This window comes from Physeter macrocephalus, chromosome 19 (assembly GCF_002837175.3).
Source record: "Physeter macrocephalus isolate SW-GA chromosome 19, ASM283717v5, whole genome shotgun sequence".
Lineage (NCBI taxonomy): Eukaryota > Metazoa > Chordata > Mammalia > Artiodactyla > Physeteridae > Physeter > Physeter macrocephalus.
In genome coordinates, this window is record NC_041232.1 from 17,974,387 (window position 1) to 17,994,322 (window position 19,936).

Consider the following 19,936-nt stretch of genomic DNA (forward strand, 5'->3'; position numbering starts at 1 on the left):
GTAAATTGATACAGCCACTATGGAGAACAGCATGGAGGTTCCTTAAAAAACTAAAAATAGGGCTTCCCTGGTGGCGCAGTGGTTGAGAGTCCGCCTGCCAATGCAGGGGACACGGGTTCGTGCCCCGGTCTGGGAAGATCCCACATGCCGCGGAGTGGCCGGGCCCGTGAGCCATGGCCGCTTAGCCTGCACGTCCAGAGCCTGTGCTCCACAATGGGAGAGGCCACAATAGTGAGAGGCCCGTGTTCCGCAAAAACAACAACAACAACAAAAAACAACTAAAAATAGAACTACCATACAACCCAGCAATCCCACTACTGGCACATACCCTGAGAAAACTATAATTCAAAAAGAGTCATGTACCAGAATGTTCATTGCAGCTTTATTTACAATAGCCAGGACATGGAAGCAACCTAAGTATCCATTGACAGATGAATGGATAAAGAAGATGTGGCACATATATACAATGGAATATTACTCAGCCATAAAAAGAAACGAAATTGAGTTATTCGTAGTGAGGTGGATGGACCTAGAGTCTGTCATACAGAGTGAAGTAACTCAGAAAGAGAAAAACAAATACCATATGCTAACATATATATGGAATCATAAAAAAAAAAAAAAAGGTTCTGAAGAACCTAGCGCAGGACAGGAATAAAGATGCAGATGTAGATAATGGACTTGAGGACATGGGGAGGGGGAAGGTTAAGCTGGGACGAAGTGAGAGAGTGGCATGGACATATATACACTACCAAATGTAAAATCGATAGCTAGTGGGACGCAGCCGCATAGCACAGGGAGATGAGCTCTGTGCTGTATGAGCACCTAGAGGGGTGGGATAGGAAGGGTGAGAGGGAGACGCAAGAGGGAGGAGATATGGGGATATATGTATATGTATAGCTGATTCACTCTGTTATAAAGAGAAACTAAACAAACCACTGTAAAGCAATTATACTCCAATAAAGATGTTAAAAAAAAAAAAGAAACATGGAAGATTTGAGTATCATGGTTAACATATTGGACTGAATTGACTTTTATGGAACACCATCCCCAACAACTGCAGAATATATATTCTTCTCAACTGCACATGGAACAATGATCAAAACAGACCACATGCTGGGCCATAACGCAACATTCAAAACTTTCAAAGGACTGAAATCACAGAGTATGTTTCCTGGTTACAGCGGAAATAAGCTAGAAATCAATAACAGAAAGGTAACTAGAAAATCCCCAAATGTTTGGTTTTAAGCAATAACCATAGGTCAAAGAAATCACAATGAAAATGAGAAAATATTTTAAAGTGAGCAATAATGCAGTTACTACATATCAATTTTAAAAGTGCTGTTACAATCTATGTTTAGCGCTGTTAGAATCTGTTTGATGCACTGTAAATTTTCAATCTTAAGGTCCCTAGGAGCAAACAATATTCAACAGCATGAGACAGACAAGTTCATATTGCCAGCTAATTACAACTGGTTGAAATTTCATTCACCTCTACCAGATTATTGCTAGCTGGTAAGCCAACATCCTGATGAAATTATTTCCCCATGGGTAAAAGAAAAACAAAAGCCAAATCAAGAAAACTCAGAGGAACTGGTACCCATGATGAGAACAGCTTGCTGCTAGAGGGATTTCTCTGGGTTTAACTTTTTTCTGACAACCAAGGCACAAATATATAAGGAACAAGCCTGCAGGCAAACTTCCATATAGAACCCTCCCTGGATACTTCTTTCCAAAGCTCCATGGAAGTGGCTGCTTAGATTTCTGCCCAGCAGGCCACGATAAATAAATTATTTTATAGTCAATCTCTTGGTATGATCATTTTGGTCATATTAACTAGCTAACCAAAAGAAAAACCTACTGAATAGAATTCAACTTCTATTAATTACTCCAAAGTCAGAACACATAAAAAAGTTAGTGCCTACTGCTACAGTAAAATATAAAAAATCGGCTTTTATGTCATCTCTGTAATTAATCAGAGAAAATGAATAATTTTATGGTTTTTCTAATAAAAACAATGACCTCAGTAAAAAGCTATAACCTATAAACCTCCTGGCATTTGTACTTTTAGAACCCCAAGATAACACTGTATTACCAATTGATGTTGAATATTTTCATGACGTTGCTTAAGAAGTTCTTCTGTCCTCTGCAAGAGACCAAATTCAGCTTTAAATTCAGCTATTATCTGATGCTTCTTTTTGAAAACTGTACTCTTGCTTCGAAGTTTACTGACATATCGTTTGAACTGTAAAAGAACACAACATGTAGTTGAATAAGTAGAAAAGTAGTTGCTAAATATCATATATAACCTCAGTGTATTAGAAAAATTTTCTTTTCTACCATCCTACATGTGGGTCACAAGAATATAATAATAACTTAGTTTTATTAGAAGAGTTGGAAAGACTAACTGTTCAGTTAAAATACTTTGTGTATGTTTTTATTTTTTGGACCCATTAAACACTGTAAATCATTATACAAAAGCTATTTATTTTGGGCTTTACAAATAAGGATTAGGAAAACAGAAACTTCAACACTATAAAAGTAAAAAGGTTAAAAAGAAGAAGAAGGGACTTGCCTCGTGGTTCAGTGGATAACACTCCATGCTCCCAATGCAGGGGGCTGGGGTTCAATCCCTGGTAAGGGAACTAGATCCCGCATGCATGCTGCAACTAAGAAGTCTGCATGCGCAACTAAGATCCGGCACAGCCAAAATAAATAAATAAATAAATATTTAAAAAGAAGAAGAAGAAAGTAGAAGACCATTTCTGGTTGTGGTCTTATCATGATATCCCTTATGTACTGTATTATTTTGGTGGCACTGGATCTACTGGGGTTAAAATAGCCAACCAGAATAGTCAACACTTGTAGCTACTATTTATCATTTAAGAAAGGTACTGTGACTATATACCCTAAGAAGCATCTGAAGCTCATCCCAAATGTTAAAAAGCTAAAAATATTCCAAATTAGTGGGAACTCATAGTTGCTTAATTCAGCTATTTACCTACTAATGATATCAAAGTTATAACTACTCTAATGGAAAGACCCCGTTATTAAATAATACCAACAAGAGTTTGGAAAAGCAAGTGAAGTGAATATTTAAAGGAATTCATTTGACAAGTACTATTTATTAACTATTATGTACTAGGCACTGTGCCAGACGCAGAGAATACAATGCTAAACAAGATGCTCGGATGTCCTGCCCTCATCAAGCTTAAGGAATAGTGGGGGAAATAAACACTGAACTGATGTTCACAACCACGGTGAACATTATGAAGCAGTGAAGGGGCCCTGAGAATAAGTAACAGGAGTTTAAACTGGGTTATGATGAAGGTAGGAAATGTGGGGTTGGGTTTTAGGGAGGTGGGTTTTGACAAGTTTCTCAAAAATAATTTAAGCCAAGACTGAAGTAGTAGGAATACATTAGAGGAAGGAGGAAGAAGCAAGGAAGAGCATTCCAAGCAGAGGAAACAGCAGGTGTAAAGGTCCCAAGGCACTGGCTCATTAAAAGTATTGCTCAATATGAGAAGCAAATGTGAAAATTTTCTGGTATTTCTGAAACAGAACGTAACACATTAAAAAAAAATCACTTTCTCTTATGTACCATTAGTACTAAGAATTTTTAATACATAAAATAATTTTTTCTGCTCTAACCTTTTATTAACTACATTATTTTTAAAATGTCCATAGTAAGAATCTGGCTTATTATACTTAAACGCATCACTTCAAAACAAAAGTAAGCCTCCATATTACCTAATATGAGAAAATTCTTTGATAATCTTAGCCTTTTAAATGCCCAATTCTTTACAAGGATAATTGGGGGGGGGGTCATAAATAATTTTATAAATAATAAAAGTAATGAATGTATTACTGAAATTTTAGAAAACAGAAAAAAGGAAAAATTTCACTCAAAGACACTATCCCAATGCAAGCTCTATTATCATATGGTATTTTACCTCCTAATTTTAAAGGCTAAATCTAAGGTCAGTAATTATAAATTGTAAGGTAGCAAAATAGGAAGGAGAACATTTCTAAAATTTAGGGTTTTTTTTTCTTAAAGACTTGATTGATTCCTGAATATACAAAGTCCTTAAAAATAGTAAGATTAAAAATTCTTCACATAAAAATAACCCTCTAATTCCTAGTTTAGACATCTTTTTTAAACTTGACTTAAAGTTTGAAAGAAATGAGGAACACATTGTGTTTTAGAGGAAGAAAGTTCAGAATATTTTTCTATTCATGACTGAGTTAGTTTTAATATTAAGGAATCCAGCCCACAAAAAGCAAATTATCAATGGCTGTATTACAGAAACAGTTTAAAAAATTTAAGTCATACCAACGTACCTAGAATCTAATTACTTGCAATTTTTCCTTTTAAAGAATAAATGTGTAAGCCTGACATAACCACAGATTCAGAATCCCCAGACTAACTATATGTTCTATTAAAAGTGTCCTGGGCAAAGTGCCCAAAATGAAATCAATCGTGTTCATCTGCTATTCTCTGTATTATCTAGGCCAATCTTCCCCTTCTCTATCTTGCTGTGCTCTGGAACTATTTTTAAAAGCTAAAAGCTATAAATGTTTTTGGTGAAAGAACAAACCTACTGATTACTCAATGTGCTCTATGCTGATTGGTTATTATTTGGCATTCACTGGACAAACTACCTAGGGGAAAGGGAGTCAGGGTCAGATTAATGACAGTTCCATAAAATTAAGCAATAAGTGGCCATCAAAGCACTCTAAGGGTTCTTTCTATTACCTTAGAATGAATTAGAGGAATTAGAGGGAAAAAAATGCATTATCCATGATTTTCTTCCACTGGAAGTTTTTTCTAACTATCATTTGGATTTTAGGTTATTTTTGAACTTTCAGATTATTGAAGAAAAAAACCATGATAAAAATATTGAAGCTAAGTCTTCAGACACATTCTTAATAATTTCTATAGGCCATACTCCCAAAAATGGTTAGAAGGAATTTTTTTTTTTAACTTAGTTGTTGTTTTTTTTTTTTTTTACAGTACGCGGGCCTCTCACTGTTGTGGCCTCTCCCTTTGCGGAGCGCAGTCTCTGGACGCCCAGGCTCAGCGGCCATGGCTCACGGGCCCAGCCGCTCCGCAGCATATGGGATCTTCCCGGACCGGGGCACGAACCCGTGTCCCCTGCATCGGCAGGCGGACTCTCAACCACTGCACCACCAGGGAAGCCCTTAACTTAGTTTTATTTTTTTTATTATTTTTGTTTTGTTTTGTTTTTTTGTTTTTTTGGTTTTTTTTGTGGTACGTAGGCCTCTCACTGTTGTGGCCTCTCCCGTTGCGGAGCACAGGCTCCCGACGCGCAGGCTCAGCAGCCATGGCTCACGGGCCCAGCCGCTCCGCGGCATGTGGGATCTTCCCAGACCGGGGCACGAACCGGTGTCCCCTGCATTGGCAGGCGGACTCTCAACCACTGCACCACCAGGGAAGCCCACTTAGTTTTATTTTTTAAATTTTTATTGGGTTTTGATACCTTCCGCCAAACTGCCCTTCAAAGGCTATTTATAGTACTGTTTATAATTGTCAATTTAATAAGCAGAATAGTATCTTATATTTTATTTGCATTTCTTTATTAGAGAACTTCACTTTTTGCCATGTTAATTGTGCATTTGTGTGGATTTTTTTAAATGATATGCCTGTCTTTGGCTCATTTTTTAATTGGAGCCTTTCTTGTGGATCTGTAATAGTGATTTTCAAACTTTTGGGTCTCAGGAACCCTTTATTGATGATCTCAAAGGGATTTTGTTTAGGTACATCACTAGCATGATAAATCTGAGGAAAAAGAATAGAATACTCATTAGCAAACCAAATCCAACAACACGTAAAAAGGATCATACACCATGATCAAGTTGGATTCATTCCAGGGACGCAAGGATGGTTCAACATATGCAAATCAATGTGATAACACCACATCAACAAAAGACAAAAAACAACATGATCATATAAATAGATGTAGAAAAAGCATCTGATAAAATTCAATATTCATTCATGATAAAAAATTCTCACCAAAGTGGGTATAGAAGGGGACATATCTCAACATAATAAACCCATTTATGACAAACCCACACCCAGAAGCTGAAAGCCTGCCCACTAAATTCTGGAACAAGTATGCTCACTCTCACCAATTTTATTGAACATAGTATTGGAAGTCTTAGCCACAGCAATCAGACAAGAAAAAGAAATAAAAGGTATCCAAATTGGAAGGGAGGAGGTAAAATTGTCATTATATGTAGGTGACATGATACTCTACATAAAAAATCCTAAAGACTTCACACAAAAATTATTAGAACTCATCAGTGAATTCAGCAAGGTAGCAGAATACAAGACTAATATACAGAAATCTGTTGTATTTCTTTACACTAACAATGAAATATCAGAAAGAGAAAGTAAAAAAAAAAAATTCTGTTTAAAATCACGTCAAGGGAATTCCCTGGCAGTCCAGTGGTTAGGACTCCAGGTTCAATCCCAGGTCAAGGAACTAAGATCCTACAAGCCATGTGGTATGGCCAAAAAAATAAAATAAAATAAAATAAATAAGAAAATAAAATTAAATCACATCCAAAAATAAAAAACCTAGGAATAAACCTAACCAAGGAGGTAAAAGATCTATATGCTGAGAACTATAAAACATTGAAAAAGGAAACTGAAGATGATTCCAAAAAACGGAAAGATATCCCATGCTCTTGTATTGGAAGACTCAATATTGTTAAAATGGCCATACTACCCAAAGCAATCTACAGATTCAATGTGATCCCTATGAAATTACCCATGACATTTTTCACAGAACTAGAACAAATAATCCTAAAATTTATATGGAACTACAAAGGATCTAGAATTGCCAAAGCAATCCTAAGGAAAAAGAAATAAACTGGAGGCGTAACCCTCCCAGACTACAGACAATACTACAAAGCTACAGTAATCAAAACAGCATGGTATCGGCACAAAAAAAGACATGGATCAGTGGAACAGAATAGAGAGCCCAGAAATAAATTCACACAACTATGGTCAATTAATCTTTAACAAAGAAGGCAAGAATATACAATGGAGAAGGGACAATCTCTTCAGGAAGTGGTGTTGGGAAAGCTGGAGAGCTGTATTACCCCAGCCCTCACACCATACACAAAAATAAACTCAAAATGGCTTAAAGACTTAAATATAAGACATGACACTGTAAAACTTCTAGAAGAGAACATAGGCAAAACATTCGCTGATGTAAACTGTAGCAATGTTTTCTTAGTTTAGTCTCCCAAGGCAAAAGAAGTAAAAGAAACAAATGGGACCTAATCAAACTTATAAGCTTTTGCATAGCAAAAGAAACCATAAACAAAATGAAAAGACAACCTATGAAATGGGAGAAAATATCTGCAAATGATGCGGCTGACAAGGGCTTAATTTCTAAAATATACAAACAGCTCATACAGCTCAATATTAAAAAAAACAAAAATCCAATCACAAAATGGGCACAAGACCTAAATTTCTCTAAGGAAGACATACAGATGGCCAACAGGCACATGAAAAGATGCTCAATATCGCTAATTAATAGAGAAATGCAAATCAAAGCTACAATGAGGTATCACCTCACACCAGTTAGAATGGCCATCATCAAAAAGTCTACAAATAATAAATGCTGGAGACAGTGTGGAGAAAAGGGAACCCTCCTACACTGTTGGTGGGAATGTAAATTGGTGCAGCCACTTTGGAGAACAGTATGGAGGTTCCATAAAAAACTAAAAATAGAGTTACCATATGATCCAGCAATCCCACTCCTGGGTATATATCCAGAAGAAACTCTGATTCAAAAAGACACATGGGGCTTCCCTGGTGGTGCAGTGGTTGAGGGTCCACCTGCCAGTGCAGGGGACACAGGTTCAAGCCCTGGTCCAGGAGGATCCTGCATGCCGCGGGGCTGCTAGGCCCGTGTGCCACAACTACTGAGCCTGTGCTCTAGAGCCCGCAAGCCACAACTGCTGAGCCCGTGCGCCTAGAGCCCGTGCGCCGCAACAGGAGAGGCCACTGCAGTGAGAGGCCCACGCACCGCAACGAAGAGTAGCTCCCCCACTTGCTGCAGCTAGAGGGGGCCCACACACAGCTACGAAGACCCAATGCAGCCAAAAATAAATAAATAAAAATTTTTTAAAAGACATATGCATCCCAATGTTCATAGCAGCAGTATTTACAATAGCCAAAACATGGACGCAACCTAAGCGTCCATCAGCAGATTAATGGATAAAGAAGATGTGGTATATATACACAATGGAATATTACTCAGCCATAGAATGAAATACTGTGAATACCAAAGAATGAAATACTACCATTTGCAGCAACATGGATGGACCTAGAGATTATCATACTAAGTGAAGTCAGTCAGAGAAAGACAAATATCATATGATATCACTTACATGTGGAATGTAAAATATGATACAAATGAACTCATTTACAAAATAGAAACAGACTCGTAGACACAGAAAACAAACTTATGGTTACTGAAGGGGAAGGGGGCGTGGTAAATTAGGACTATGGAATTAACAGGTACACAACACTATATATAAAATAGATAACATGGATTTACTGTATAGCACAGGGAAATATATTTAATATCTTGTAATAACCTATAATGGAAAAGAATCTGAAACATATATATATAACTGAATCACTTTGCTCTTTGCTGTACAACTAACACTGAGACTAACAACTATACTTCAATTAAAAAAAAGAATAGAATATTCAGTTATTGGACCCCTTACTTCATAACACATAAAAATCAATTCCAACTGGATTACAGACTTATATGTGAAAGACAGAACTAAAAATCTAGAATATAGGAAAATATTACTATGATTATTGAGATAGTAAAGGATTTCTTAAATAAAACAGAAGAAAAGCACAAACTGAAAATAGATGTTGATAAACTTGACTTTGCTAAAATTGAGAACTTTTGTTCATCAAAATATATATTAAGATATTAAGAATATAAGTCACAAGTTGGGAGAATATATTTACAACACATTAATCCAATAAAGAATTTGTATCCAAAAATACATAAATTAAACCTACAAATCAATGAGAGAAAGGCAAATAATCCAATAGAAAAATGGATAAAATACTTGAATAGTCACTTCATAGAAAAGAACACCCAAAATGGCCAATAAGCATATTAAAAGACGTTTGACCTCATCTGTAATCAAATTAGTAATGCAAATTAAAACCACAATAAGATACCATTGTAATACCCACCCAATTAGCAAAAATAAAGTCCTTCAATACTAAGTGTTGTTGAAGATGTGAAGGAAGTAGAACACCTATACACCACTGAGAGTGAGGGATACATAATTTAGAACAATAGATTGGAAGACAACTTGGCATACCTACTAAAGTTGACCTGTGTTCATCCCATGCCCCATCAACTCCACTCCCACAAACAGCAGGGTTTCTCACACTTAGCTATGGTGATGGACCAGTTTTTAAAAATTTCTAACCATTTGAGGACTGGACACTTTTATAAAATAACAAAAATGTTTATACAATATCAAATTACTATAAATGTTTCTAAATGCTTCCTCTTAATTTATATGGTAGTGGATTAGTAACTTAATTTAAGTTTGTAGACTAGAACTGGTCTTCAGACCACACTTTGAGAAGCACTGTTCCAGAGCAGATCATCCTGAATGGGGTATGCTCCAGTATACTCATGTGGCACAAATATTATGGGTGTGCCAAGATGTGCAAGATATTATAAAGAACTCCAAAGCCAGTCATCCTCAGCTATAAGCAGCCTTATCCTTTTACCTCAGTATGCTAAACAATAACCATTTTCTTTAAGTGTCATATTGTGAAAAAAGGTAAGAAACGGAACACTACACTGGAAAAACCCTTGCTCATAGTCACTGGGAGACATACATAAGAATATTGATACCGTTTTACTTTTTTTTTCCATAAATTTATTTATTTTATTTATTTATTTTTGGCTGCGTTGGGTTTTCGTTGCTGCGCACAGGGTTTCTCTAGTTGCAGCAAGCGGGGGGCTACTCTTCGTTGCGGTGCGCTGGCTTCTCATTGCAGTGGCTTCTCTTGTTGCGGAGCACGGGCTCTAGGCGCACGGGCTTCAGTGGTTGTGGTGCGTGGGCTCAGTAGTTGTGGCTTGCAGACTCTAGAGTGCAGGCTCAGTAGTTGTGGTGCATGGGCTTAGTTGCTCCACGGCATGTGGGATCTTCCAGGACCAGGGCTCGAACCCGTGTCCCCTGCATTGGCAGGCGGATTCTTAACCATTGTGCCATCAGGGAAGCCCTCCGTTTTACTTTTTAAACTACATATTTGTATTAATCTAAACAATTATAATTAAAAGAACAATCCACCCCAAAAAAGCCCATCACCAACAAAAACCTAACAGCTGACAGATTTTATTTTGAATAGACTTAGGGTATTAAAAATTAAATTTACTCATAATTCTGTGTAATAATAACTTATATGAGCAAAAATCCACAAATTTATAAATTAATCATTAAAGGTCCTAGGAGCAGTACAATAGGGTCAGTGCAGAGAGTTGTTGAGACCAACGGGCTTTGGAGTCAGAGAAACATGATTTCAAATCCTGACCCCACCACTTAAAGTGACCTTGGGGAGGTTTTAAAATAAGATCTATAAAATGTACTAAAGTTCTATAAAAATTGAATAATGATTAATAATATCTGTCATTTTGTTTGAACACAGTTAAAAAGTACCTAGAAAATGAGATAATTTACTCTTCCTTTTAAATACTAAGAAACAAGGAAATGTCAATTAGAACAAACAGAAGAGTAAAGGTCTAGGTGTGACACAATGCTCTTTAGAACTAAAACAGAACAATCACTACTGCAAGAAACTACAAATCTACATACTCTGAGTACAACTATGTAAAATGTTTGTATATATGTCTATGAACCAAGATTGGGAGAGAATGAAGAAATAAAAATAGCTGTTGTGTTGGGCAGGTAGGGTTATAAGTGAATTCTTTGAGATTTATTTCTTAAATATTAAAGTTAAAAAAATATTTTAAAGGAACTCTGGCATGGAAGATAAGCAATAAATCCTTGGAATATTAAGGAAAAAGCTTTCAATAGTGCACTATAGCAGGCCAATCAAGCAAATTTGTCATGAAAGTGAGCCATAAAGATTGCCATTGTGCAGGAAGGCCCATTATAGCAGTTATTACTAATCATTTGGTCCAATACACATTTGTAATCTAAATTTATCATTTATGAAAGAGCAGCCATCATTTTAGATGCTGAGATCAGTAAGATTAATGTTTTAATAGTGCTAGCTTCTGACTTCAGAACCAATTTTACAGACTCAGCTCCTTTGTGATCAAAATGGTATTTGACAGATCTTCTTTCTCCTTTACCCATTTAATATGTTTTAGAACCTTTAACAGTAATGATCTAGGCAAGCTTTTTTTTTTTTTTTTTTTTTGCGGTACGCGGGCCTCTCACTGTTGTGGTCTCTCCCGTTGCGGAGCACAGGCTCCGGACGCGCAGGCTCAGCGGCCATGGCTAACGGGCCCAGCCGCTCCGCGGCATGTGGGATCTTCCCGGACTGGGGCACGAACCCGTGTCCCCTGCATCGGCAGGCGGACTCTCAACCACTGACTGCACCACCAGGGAAGCCCCTAGGCAAGCTTTTTAAAAGGACAAGGCAGCTTATTTCCCTACGTATGTAACCATTTACAAATGCTTTTCAAGCTTATCTGGAACTCAAAAGTATTACTGGATTCCAGACATCATTCTGGATATTTATGTGGAAACAAGAATCTCTGCTCCTGTTGCAAATTTCCAACTCAATATCTGGTGTGAAACTATTTTCACAGTAATTAGCTGTGAAGACTTTATATAATAAGTACTTTATATTGTCCAGAACCACAAAGAACCATTTTTAAAAAATACTATTCCCCCTTTTACAGGGAAGAAATGTATAGAGAAATTAGTACAACTCACCAAAGTTCAGAAAGTTAGAAAAACTGGAATAGAATGAATACTTCTGTCCTCAAATCCTGTTAGTCCACTATTCATGCTATTTTCCACTTATTAACTGAATCACATCTTTGTCAGGTATTTCATCAAATGATTTTTAAGCACAGAAAACTACAGAAATAGGCCCAAGAGAGTTAGATATGAAATGGATAACACCAACTGTTCAAGAGTAGAACGAATATGCCCAAATGGCCATAATTTTTTTTGCCCATTTGTCAGTGTTTCTATTTTGTCTGAATTCAGACTTGCAGAAAACCTGAAAAGGCCATCTTTTAAGTCACGCTTCATTTCATAAATTATTTGGACTCCCTGAAGTCTCGTCTCAGAGTTGCTATTTGTTTTAAGGCAAGAAAAGATGTTTTAAAGCAACTTTTGTTTTCTGCTAAAATGTTAGTCTTTTCAAATCACCCATCATAACAAGTGCAATATATATAGACATACAAATACTACTCAAACCTTTTCCCAACCTGTTAGTATTATGTTTTCAACTTTAAATTAGAAAATCTCACCAAGCCAAGCATAAACAATGCAATTACCCACATACGGTAGTGGATAGTTAACTGCTGATTCTCTTGAGAGAGTCTATAATAAGCAATATGATATATGCTAGTAGAAATCTGTCTTAATAGAAACTTGTGGTACAGGAACATCCATCTGGGAAACACAGGTAATCATACCATCCAAGGTCTCCCTGCTTCTGTTATAAATCAAATCACTACCACACAGCTGTTACTATATCTCTAATGGGGTTTTCAACTGCTGTCCAAGCAGTTAACTCTCAAAAAAAATTTCTATGAAAAGTTTTCACGTTTTGGGTTAACATTGTGGGATTACCTAAACTGCATATACAATACCCTACTTCTATTACAGTGAATTGAGCCAAATTTATTTGATTCTGTTTTGTTCCATCTCCTGGGAAATTTTAGGGGCCTTAGGTCCTGCTATGAACTCTAAAGAGTGTAATGTGATTTGAAAGGCTCTAAAAATATCACAGGTTTGCCTGGGCTCACTTAGAAGGGTGGATGATTCAATTACAAGTGTCAAAATTTGATTCCTAATTTTTCAGGATCTGACAGCTGCAGCTAATCTTGCCACGATCCCCTTATCTTCATTGTGCTTCTCTTTGAAGTATTTAAAGATTTCATAATCTTTGCAATTTAGCTCTAGGATTTCTGTCAGTAGCTGTAGAATGAATTGGTTGGCTCTTTCTTAAGCTGCTTATTCATATTGTTTGATCAAGCACATTTTAAAAGTAGCCATTAACTGCAAAACAGCTGAGCTTCTTGTAAGGTTTGGGAAGAAAACAAAACGAACTCTAAACCCGTACACCATAAACCAGGAGTGACCTTTCAATGCATGAAATGCCAATGGAGCCTTAACCAAAGAGTCATTTGTTGCTATAAAAAATTTCAGACTCAAAAGGCATGCATTCATTTCAATCACAGCTCTGAGAAGGGAACTAGCACTACATCATTGGGGCTAATTTTTTGTTTTGCTTTTCAAATAATTAATGCAAAGATTCAGAGGTACCAAGGTGACAAAGACGGTAAAGACCGGTAGCTATGCAGCACTACTACAAGAAGTAGAGCCTCTATTCTTTGTTCTTCCATAACTGAGACAAAGTCATCAGGCTCAGACTGTTGACTACGAATGGGTAAAAATCATATTTACCATGTGCTGTGTTTTGTCACACAGAGGGTTTTCTTCCCTGTTTTCCCCAGATTTATTGAGATATAATTAACATACAATAAACTGCATATATTTAAAGTACAAATTGTTGCTGTTGTTCCATGCTATGATAGCTTCATATTTTGGGACAGAATTTTAATATTAGGTGACCTTAGTTTTCCATAATTTGAAGTGTTATAAAAATGTTTACATAGAAATATCTTGCTTTATGCAGGATTCAGTGTGAGAGGAGATAGAAAAACAGTGTTATAGCATAGTATAATAGTGAATGTTCATAATTATGACTGAATGTCAATAAAAGGTTGCTGTGATCAGTATGATTTTAAGATAACAGAAAGAGCTGAAGTAGCATCTCTCCCAGGAATCATACTATGTTAGTATTTTCTCAGCTCACACCCCATAACCCTGAAATGTATTCCCATACCACTTGGTTAATGTGTGTTCTAACATACAGCTCACTTAAGATCACTTGTCAAATTTCTGACTCCCCTAAGAAACCATTAAGCTCTGTGATGGCAGGGCCGTATCTCTTTCTCACCACCATTTACTTAATAGTTGGCATGTAGAAGACATTTGGTAAATGTGTAGAAAACCTGAATAGAACTGTATAATCTAATCTAGATACATAATTTTTCATTAGAAAATTGATAATATTTAAAATGTCTTGTCACTTCAGTTGATAAGAAAAATTATTTATATGTAAGTCTTCCTCCTAACCATAATTGTTTATTTTATTGTATAAAGTTATTTTTAAATACCTAACCAGAAACAGAAATTTGCCATTTAATACAGTAGCCCCCAGTTATCATAGCATGGAACAACAGAAACAACTTGTACTTTAAACATATGCAGTTTATTGTATGTTAATTATATCTCAATAAGGCTGTTTGGAAAAAGCAGGGAAGAAAACCCTCTGTGTGACAAAACACAGCATATACAAAGCTAAGAGACAAATGACAGACTAGAAGAAAACAATTACCCAGATTAATCCAGAATATAGGTAAAAATATGAGAAACAGGGCTTTCCTGGTGGCACAGTGGTTGAGAGTCCGCCTGCCGATGCAGGGGACACGGGTTCGTGCCCTGGTCCGGGAAGATCCCACATGCTGCGGAGCGGCTGGGCCCGTGAGCCATGGCCACTGAGCCTGCGCGTCTGGAGCTTGTGCTCCGCAACGGGAGAGGCCACAACAGTGAGAGGCCCGTGTACCGCAAAAAAAAAAAAAAAAAAAGACAGAGAAACAGATAAGGAAAAACATTCAATTAACACAAAAATGTGAGCGTACTTTGTGCCACTGAACTCTACAGTTAAATATGGTTAAAATAGTATGTTTTATATTATGTGACTTGTACCACAAAAAAAATTTTTTTTAAATACATTCAATCCATTAGAAAAAAATGAAGAAAGACAATAAAAGGGCAAACGACAGAAGAAATATAAGTGACCAAACATGTATGTGGACAGCTGTTCAATCTTAATCAAGAAAAATGAAAATTAAAATGAAATACTGTCAGAATGACAAAAAATTAAAGGATTGAGGATCAAGTGCTGTTTTTTGGGGTTTTTTTTTTGCGGTACGCGGGCCTCTCACTGCTGTGGCCTCTCCCGCTGCGGAGCACAGGCTCCGGACACACAGGTTCAGCGGCCATGGCTCACGGGCCCAGCCGCTCCACGGCATGTGGGATCTTCCCGGACCGGGCCACGAACCCACGTCCCCTGCATCGGCAGGCGGACTCTCAACCACTGTGCCACCAGGGAAGTCCCTCAAGTGCTGTTTTAAATAACAGAGGAAACAGATCCTCTTGTACGCCCTTGGATGGAATAAAGAAATTGTACATACATTCTATAGAACACAATGTAGCTATTAAAATTTTAAAAGTACATGATAATAATTATTATTATAACTGTACGTAGTATTTATGAAGTGCTTCCTATAAACCAGCCACTGTTGTATACTGCTTAGTTGTATTAACTCATTTAGCCCTTACAACACCATATGAGGTGAGTACTGTTATTATCTCCACTTTACAGATAAGGAAACTGAGGCACAGAGCAGTTAGGTAACTGCTGTAATTAACTGTTAGGTTGAACAGCTAATAGGTGGCAGAGCTGAGGTCTGCACATAGATGTTCTGGCTTCAGAGCTGATCCTCTTAACCTCTAGAGAATAGCTTCTTCATTTACTGACATGGAAAAATCTCTAAGACGTGTTATTAAAAGCAAGTTGCACAATACACACAGTATAATACCATTCATATTTTTTAAAACTCACAAAACGGTATTATCAATATATCTGTATCTATCTCCAGAGAAAGGACTGAAAGGGTTTACAAAACTGGTGGCAGCGGTTTCTCTTTGGAAAAGGGTCTAAGGGACTGGGAATGGGGATAGGAGGTAATCAATAGGGACTTTTGTTTTATGTGTATTGTTTGCTTTTCAGACCATGAAAATGTATTCAGATATTACTTGTATAATCTGATTTTTAAAATATTATTCTATTTTATTATTATTATTTTTTATACCCTGGAATAAATCCTACTTGATCATGGTGTGTGATTCTTTTAATGTACTGTTGAATTCAGTTTGATTTGGGGATGGAAGAAGGTATTCCATGCAAATGGAAACAAAAAGAAAGCTGAGGTAGTAATATTAATATCAGACACAATAGATTTTAAAACAAAGACTACAGCAAGAGATGAAGAAGGACATTACATAACAGTAAAGGGATCAATCCAACAAGGAGATATAACAATCATAGGTGCATTCAAGATAGGAGCACCTAAATACACAAAGCTAATATTAACAAACGTAAAGGGAGGAACTGACAGTAATACAATAACAGTAGGGGACTTTAATACCCACCTACATCAATAGACAGATCATCTAGACAGAAAATCATTAAGGAAACACTGGCCTTAATGACACATTAGACCAGATGAATTTAATAGATCCAGAAAGAACATTCCATCCAAAAACAAGAATAATACTAATCCATCTGTATCAGGGTTCCCCAAGACCATCCCCAGGTTCAATGATTTGCTAGGAGAACTCACAGGACTCAGCATAAAGTCATATTCTTGGCTATGCTTTATTACAGCAAAAAGGTACAAAGCAAAACCAGCAAAAGGAAAAGGCACATGGGGTGAAGTCAGGAGGAAACCAGGGGCAAGCTTCCAAGAGTCTTCTCCCTTAATTCCTCCAACAACGAGTTGTAACAATACGTGTGAAAGCCTGCCAACCAGGGAAGCTCATTAGAGACTCAGCGCCCAGGGTTTTTCCTAGGGGCTGGTCACATAGGCATACTCTGCCTAGCCCATACCAAAATTCCAGACTCCAAGAAGGAAAACAGGTGTTCAACATAAACCACACTCTGTACATACAGTTTAGGCACGTGAGCCATTCTTATCAAGGAATGGTGGGAATTCTAAAATTCAAGCTCCCAGATGCCAGCCAAGGGCCAATCCTGCAAGCAAGTTTTTCTAAGAATAGCAGTTTCAGGCTTGCTATGTTAACTCTTTTCTGCACACCATCCTTTCCATAATCTTTGTGATATTAAAATGTAGTTCTATTATGTCTTTCTTTAGTTTTTTGTTCTCAGCTAATTCATAATTAATTCTTTCTGTGAATGTTTCCAGACTTTTCATTTGTTTTAGTCACCTTCATCTAGACTCTGGCTTGACTATGTCTTTCTTTTTTCTTTTTTAACATCTTTATTGGAGTATAATTGCTTTACAATGGTGTGTTAGTTTCTGCTTTACAACAGAGTGAATCAGTTATACATATACATATGTTCCCATATCTCTTCCCTCTTGCGTCTCCCTCCCTCCCACCCTCCCTATCCTACCCCTCTAGGTGGTCACAAAACACCTAGCTGATCTCCCTGTGCCATGCGGCTGCTTCCCACTAGCTATCCACACTACATTTGGTAGTGTATATATGTCCATGCCACTCTCTCACTTTGTCACAGCTTACCCTTCCCCCTCCCCATATCCTCAAGTCCATGCTCTAGTAGGTGTTTTATTCCCGTCCTACCCCTAGGCTCTTCATGACATTTTTTTTTCTTAGACTCCATATATATGTGTTAGCATACGGTGACTATGTCTTTCTTAAAACATGAAGCCAAAAATGTAAAATAATATTCCAGGCATAATTTCACGTAAATGGGATATATTTTTATTAATAGAGTATAATTTAAAAAAAAATTTTTTTTTTTGGTCAAGCCACACAGCTTATGGTATTTTAGTTCCCCGACCAGGGATTGAACCCTGGGCCCCCGGCAGTGAGAGCGTTGAGTCCTAACCGCTGGAGTGCCATGGAATTCCCAACATTTTTTTTGTTTTTTTTGGTTTTTGTTTTTTTTGCGCGGGCCTCTCACTGTTGTGGCCTCTCCCACTGCGAAGCACAGGCTCCGGATGCGCAGGCTCAGCGGCCATGGCTCACGGGCCCAGCCGCTCCGCGGCATGCGGTATCTTCCAGGACCGGGGCACGGACCCATGTCCCCTACATCGGCAGGCGGACTCTCAACCACTGTGCCACCAGGGAAGCCCCAACATTTTGTTTTTTAAAGCTGCATTATTGTTGGATGATTTTTGAGCTGCAGATAAAACTCAGATTCTATGACATTATTATTTATAATCCCATTAATGACATTTTGTTTGCTTAAGCACAATGCTCTTAACTACCAAGATGATTTTGAATCACAATTCTATCATCTCAGATTGACTATTCCTTCTAGCTTCCTGTCATGTCATGTGAAAATTATTAAGGGTTCTGGAGCCGGACTACTGCAATTCACATCATGGTACCACTAATTACTAGCAATGTGACCTTGGATAAGTTAGCATAAGTCCTCTGTGTGCCGTAGTTTCCTTATTTGTAAAAACTAGTAATAATAATCATATCTATCTCATAGACCTCAATGAAATAAATGAGATAATGTATATAATAAACCTAGTATGGTATCTGGCACATTGTAATTACATAATAAACATTACTTATTATTATTAATCTAAGTTATTGATAAGAATAAAAAATAGGTCAGGATCAAAGTTCCATAGCATTTTTGGGGTGATTTCCCTCAGAGATGAAGGCAGTCAAAATTCTTTGAGAATATCAATTCCATGAAACTTATACTTTATTATGTATTTAAATCCAATACAGAAAACTTCACGATATAAAGGAGAGTTAGATATTCATTATTATAAATTTTCAGTTATGTCAGAAACTGTAGTCTCTAAACTTAATCTTTTTATCACTTACCAAACACTTGTTTGAAGAGAAAGAAATCAAGATAGACTAGACTGGCAAGAAAATCTCCATCACTAAGAAGATAATTTCAACTGTTTGCGAAATTCCTACCTATGTCAGAAGTCTGGCAGAATAAGATTTTGCTGTGCTTATTCCTGTATACTGCCTTCAAGGCAATACAATGAAAATACAGTGTTAAAGTGATAACCAAAGTATAAGGAAAGCAAGAAGTATTTTTAGACTCTTCATCGTTTTTAATAAGAAAAATCAAGGGAACACAAATGAAAAAGTCTAGTAAGAACAAATGCCCGTAGCACTTGTCATCTGCAATCAGAAGAGCTAAAATTCTTAGACAAAATGTAACATCTGGAATATTGACTTTAATGGCAGTAGGAAGCATCAAAATGTACTTCAAAATGCACACCTCTAAAGAGAAAATGACAAAGGAATATAAATTACTATACGTATAGTATTTGTTACATTTATCCTTACACAGTCACATTCCTAAATTTTTCCAAGAAAAGATTAATCAAACATCTACATATGGATAATCAAGGAATGAAGTTTCTAGCAAGCTTTTGTTTCTAGTTAATGACTGTCTACAATGTGGTCCTATTTAGAGTCAAATATGAATCTTAAAATTAACTCATTCTAATAGTGCCTTGAAGAATAGCTCAGCATTCACTTAGGAGCACAGCTGCTGAGGCATTCAGATTTGGATTCAAATCCTTGCTCTGCAACTCACTGTGTGACTTCAGGCAAGTTACTTAAATTTCTCTAAGCTGGGGCTTCCCTGGTGGCGCAGTGGTTGAGAGTCCGCCTGCCGATGCAGGGGATACGGGTTCGTGCCCCGGTCCGGGAGGATCCCACATGCCGCGGAGCGGCTGGGCCCGTGAGCCATGGGCCTGCGCGTCCGGAGCCTGTGCTCCGCAACGGGAGAGGCCTCTCACTGCTGTGGCCTCTCCCGTTGCGGAGC

The 19,936-nt window shown here is 37.3% G+C and overlaps 1 protein-coding gene across 10 annotated transcripts in view; it reads right to left on the reverse strand.

Moving 5' to 3' along the window:
• IFT81 (intraflagellar transport 81) overlaps positions 1-19,936 on the reverse strand; it is a 120,330-nt gene that overhangs the window by 68,299 nt on the left and 32,095 nt on the right. For 6 of the 10 annotated variants that reach the window (XM_028480215.2, XM_055080363.1, XM_055080364.1 and 3 more), the window contains one exon: positions 2,093-2,242. The exons of 1 other annotated variant lie outside the window; for it this stretch is intronic. In XM_028480215.2, coding sequence (XP_028336016.1) covers positions 2,093-2,242 — 150 coding nt within the window. Of the gene's footprint in view, positions 1-2,092; positions 2,243-10,017; positions 10,264-19,042; positions 19,387-19,936 lie in introns of those variants that run through there. 3 more of the 10 variants (XM_055080366.1, XM_055080369.1, XM_028480218.2) reach the window with 3 other exon arrangements.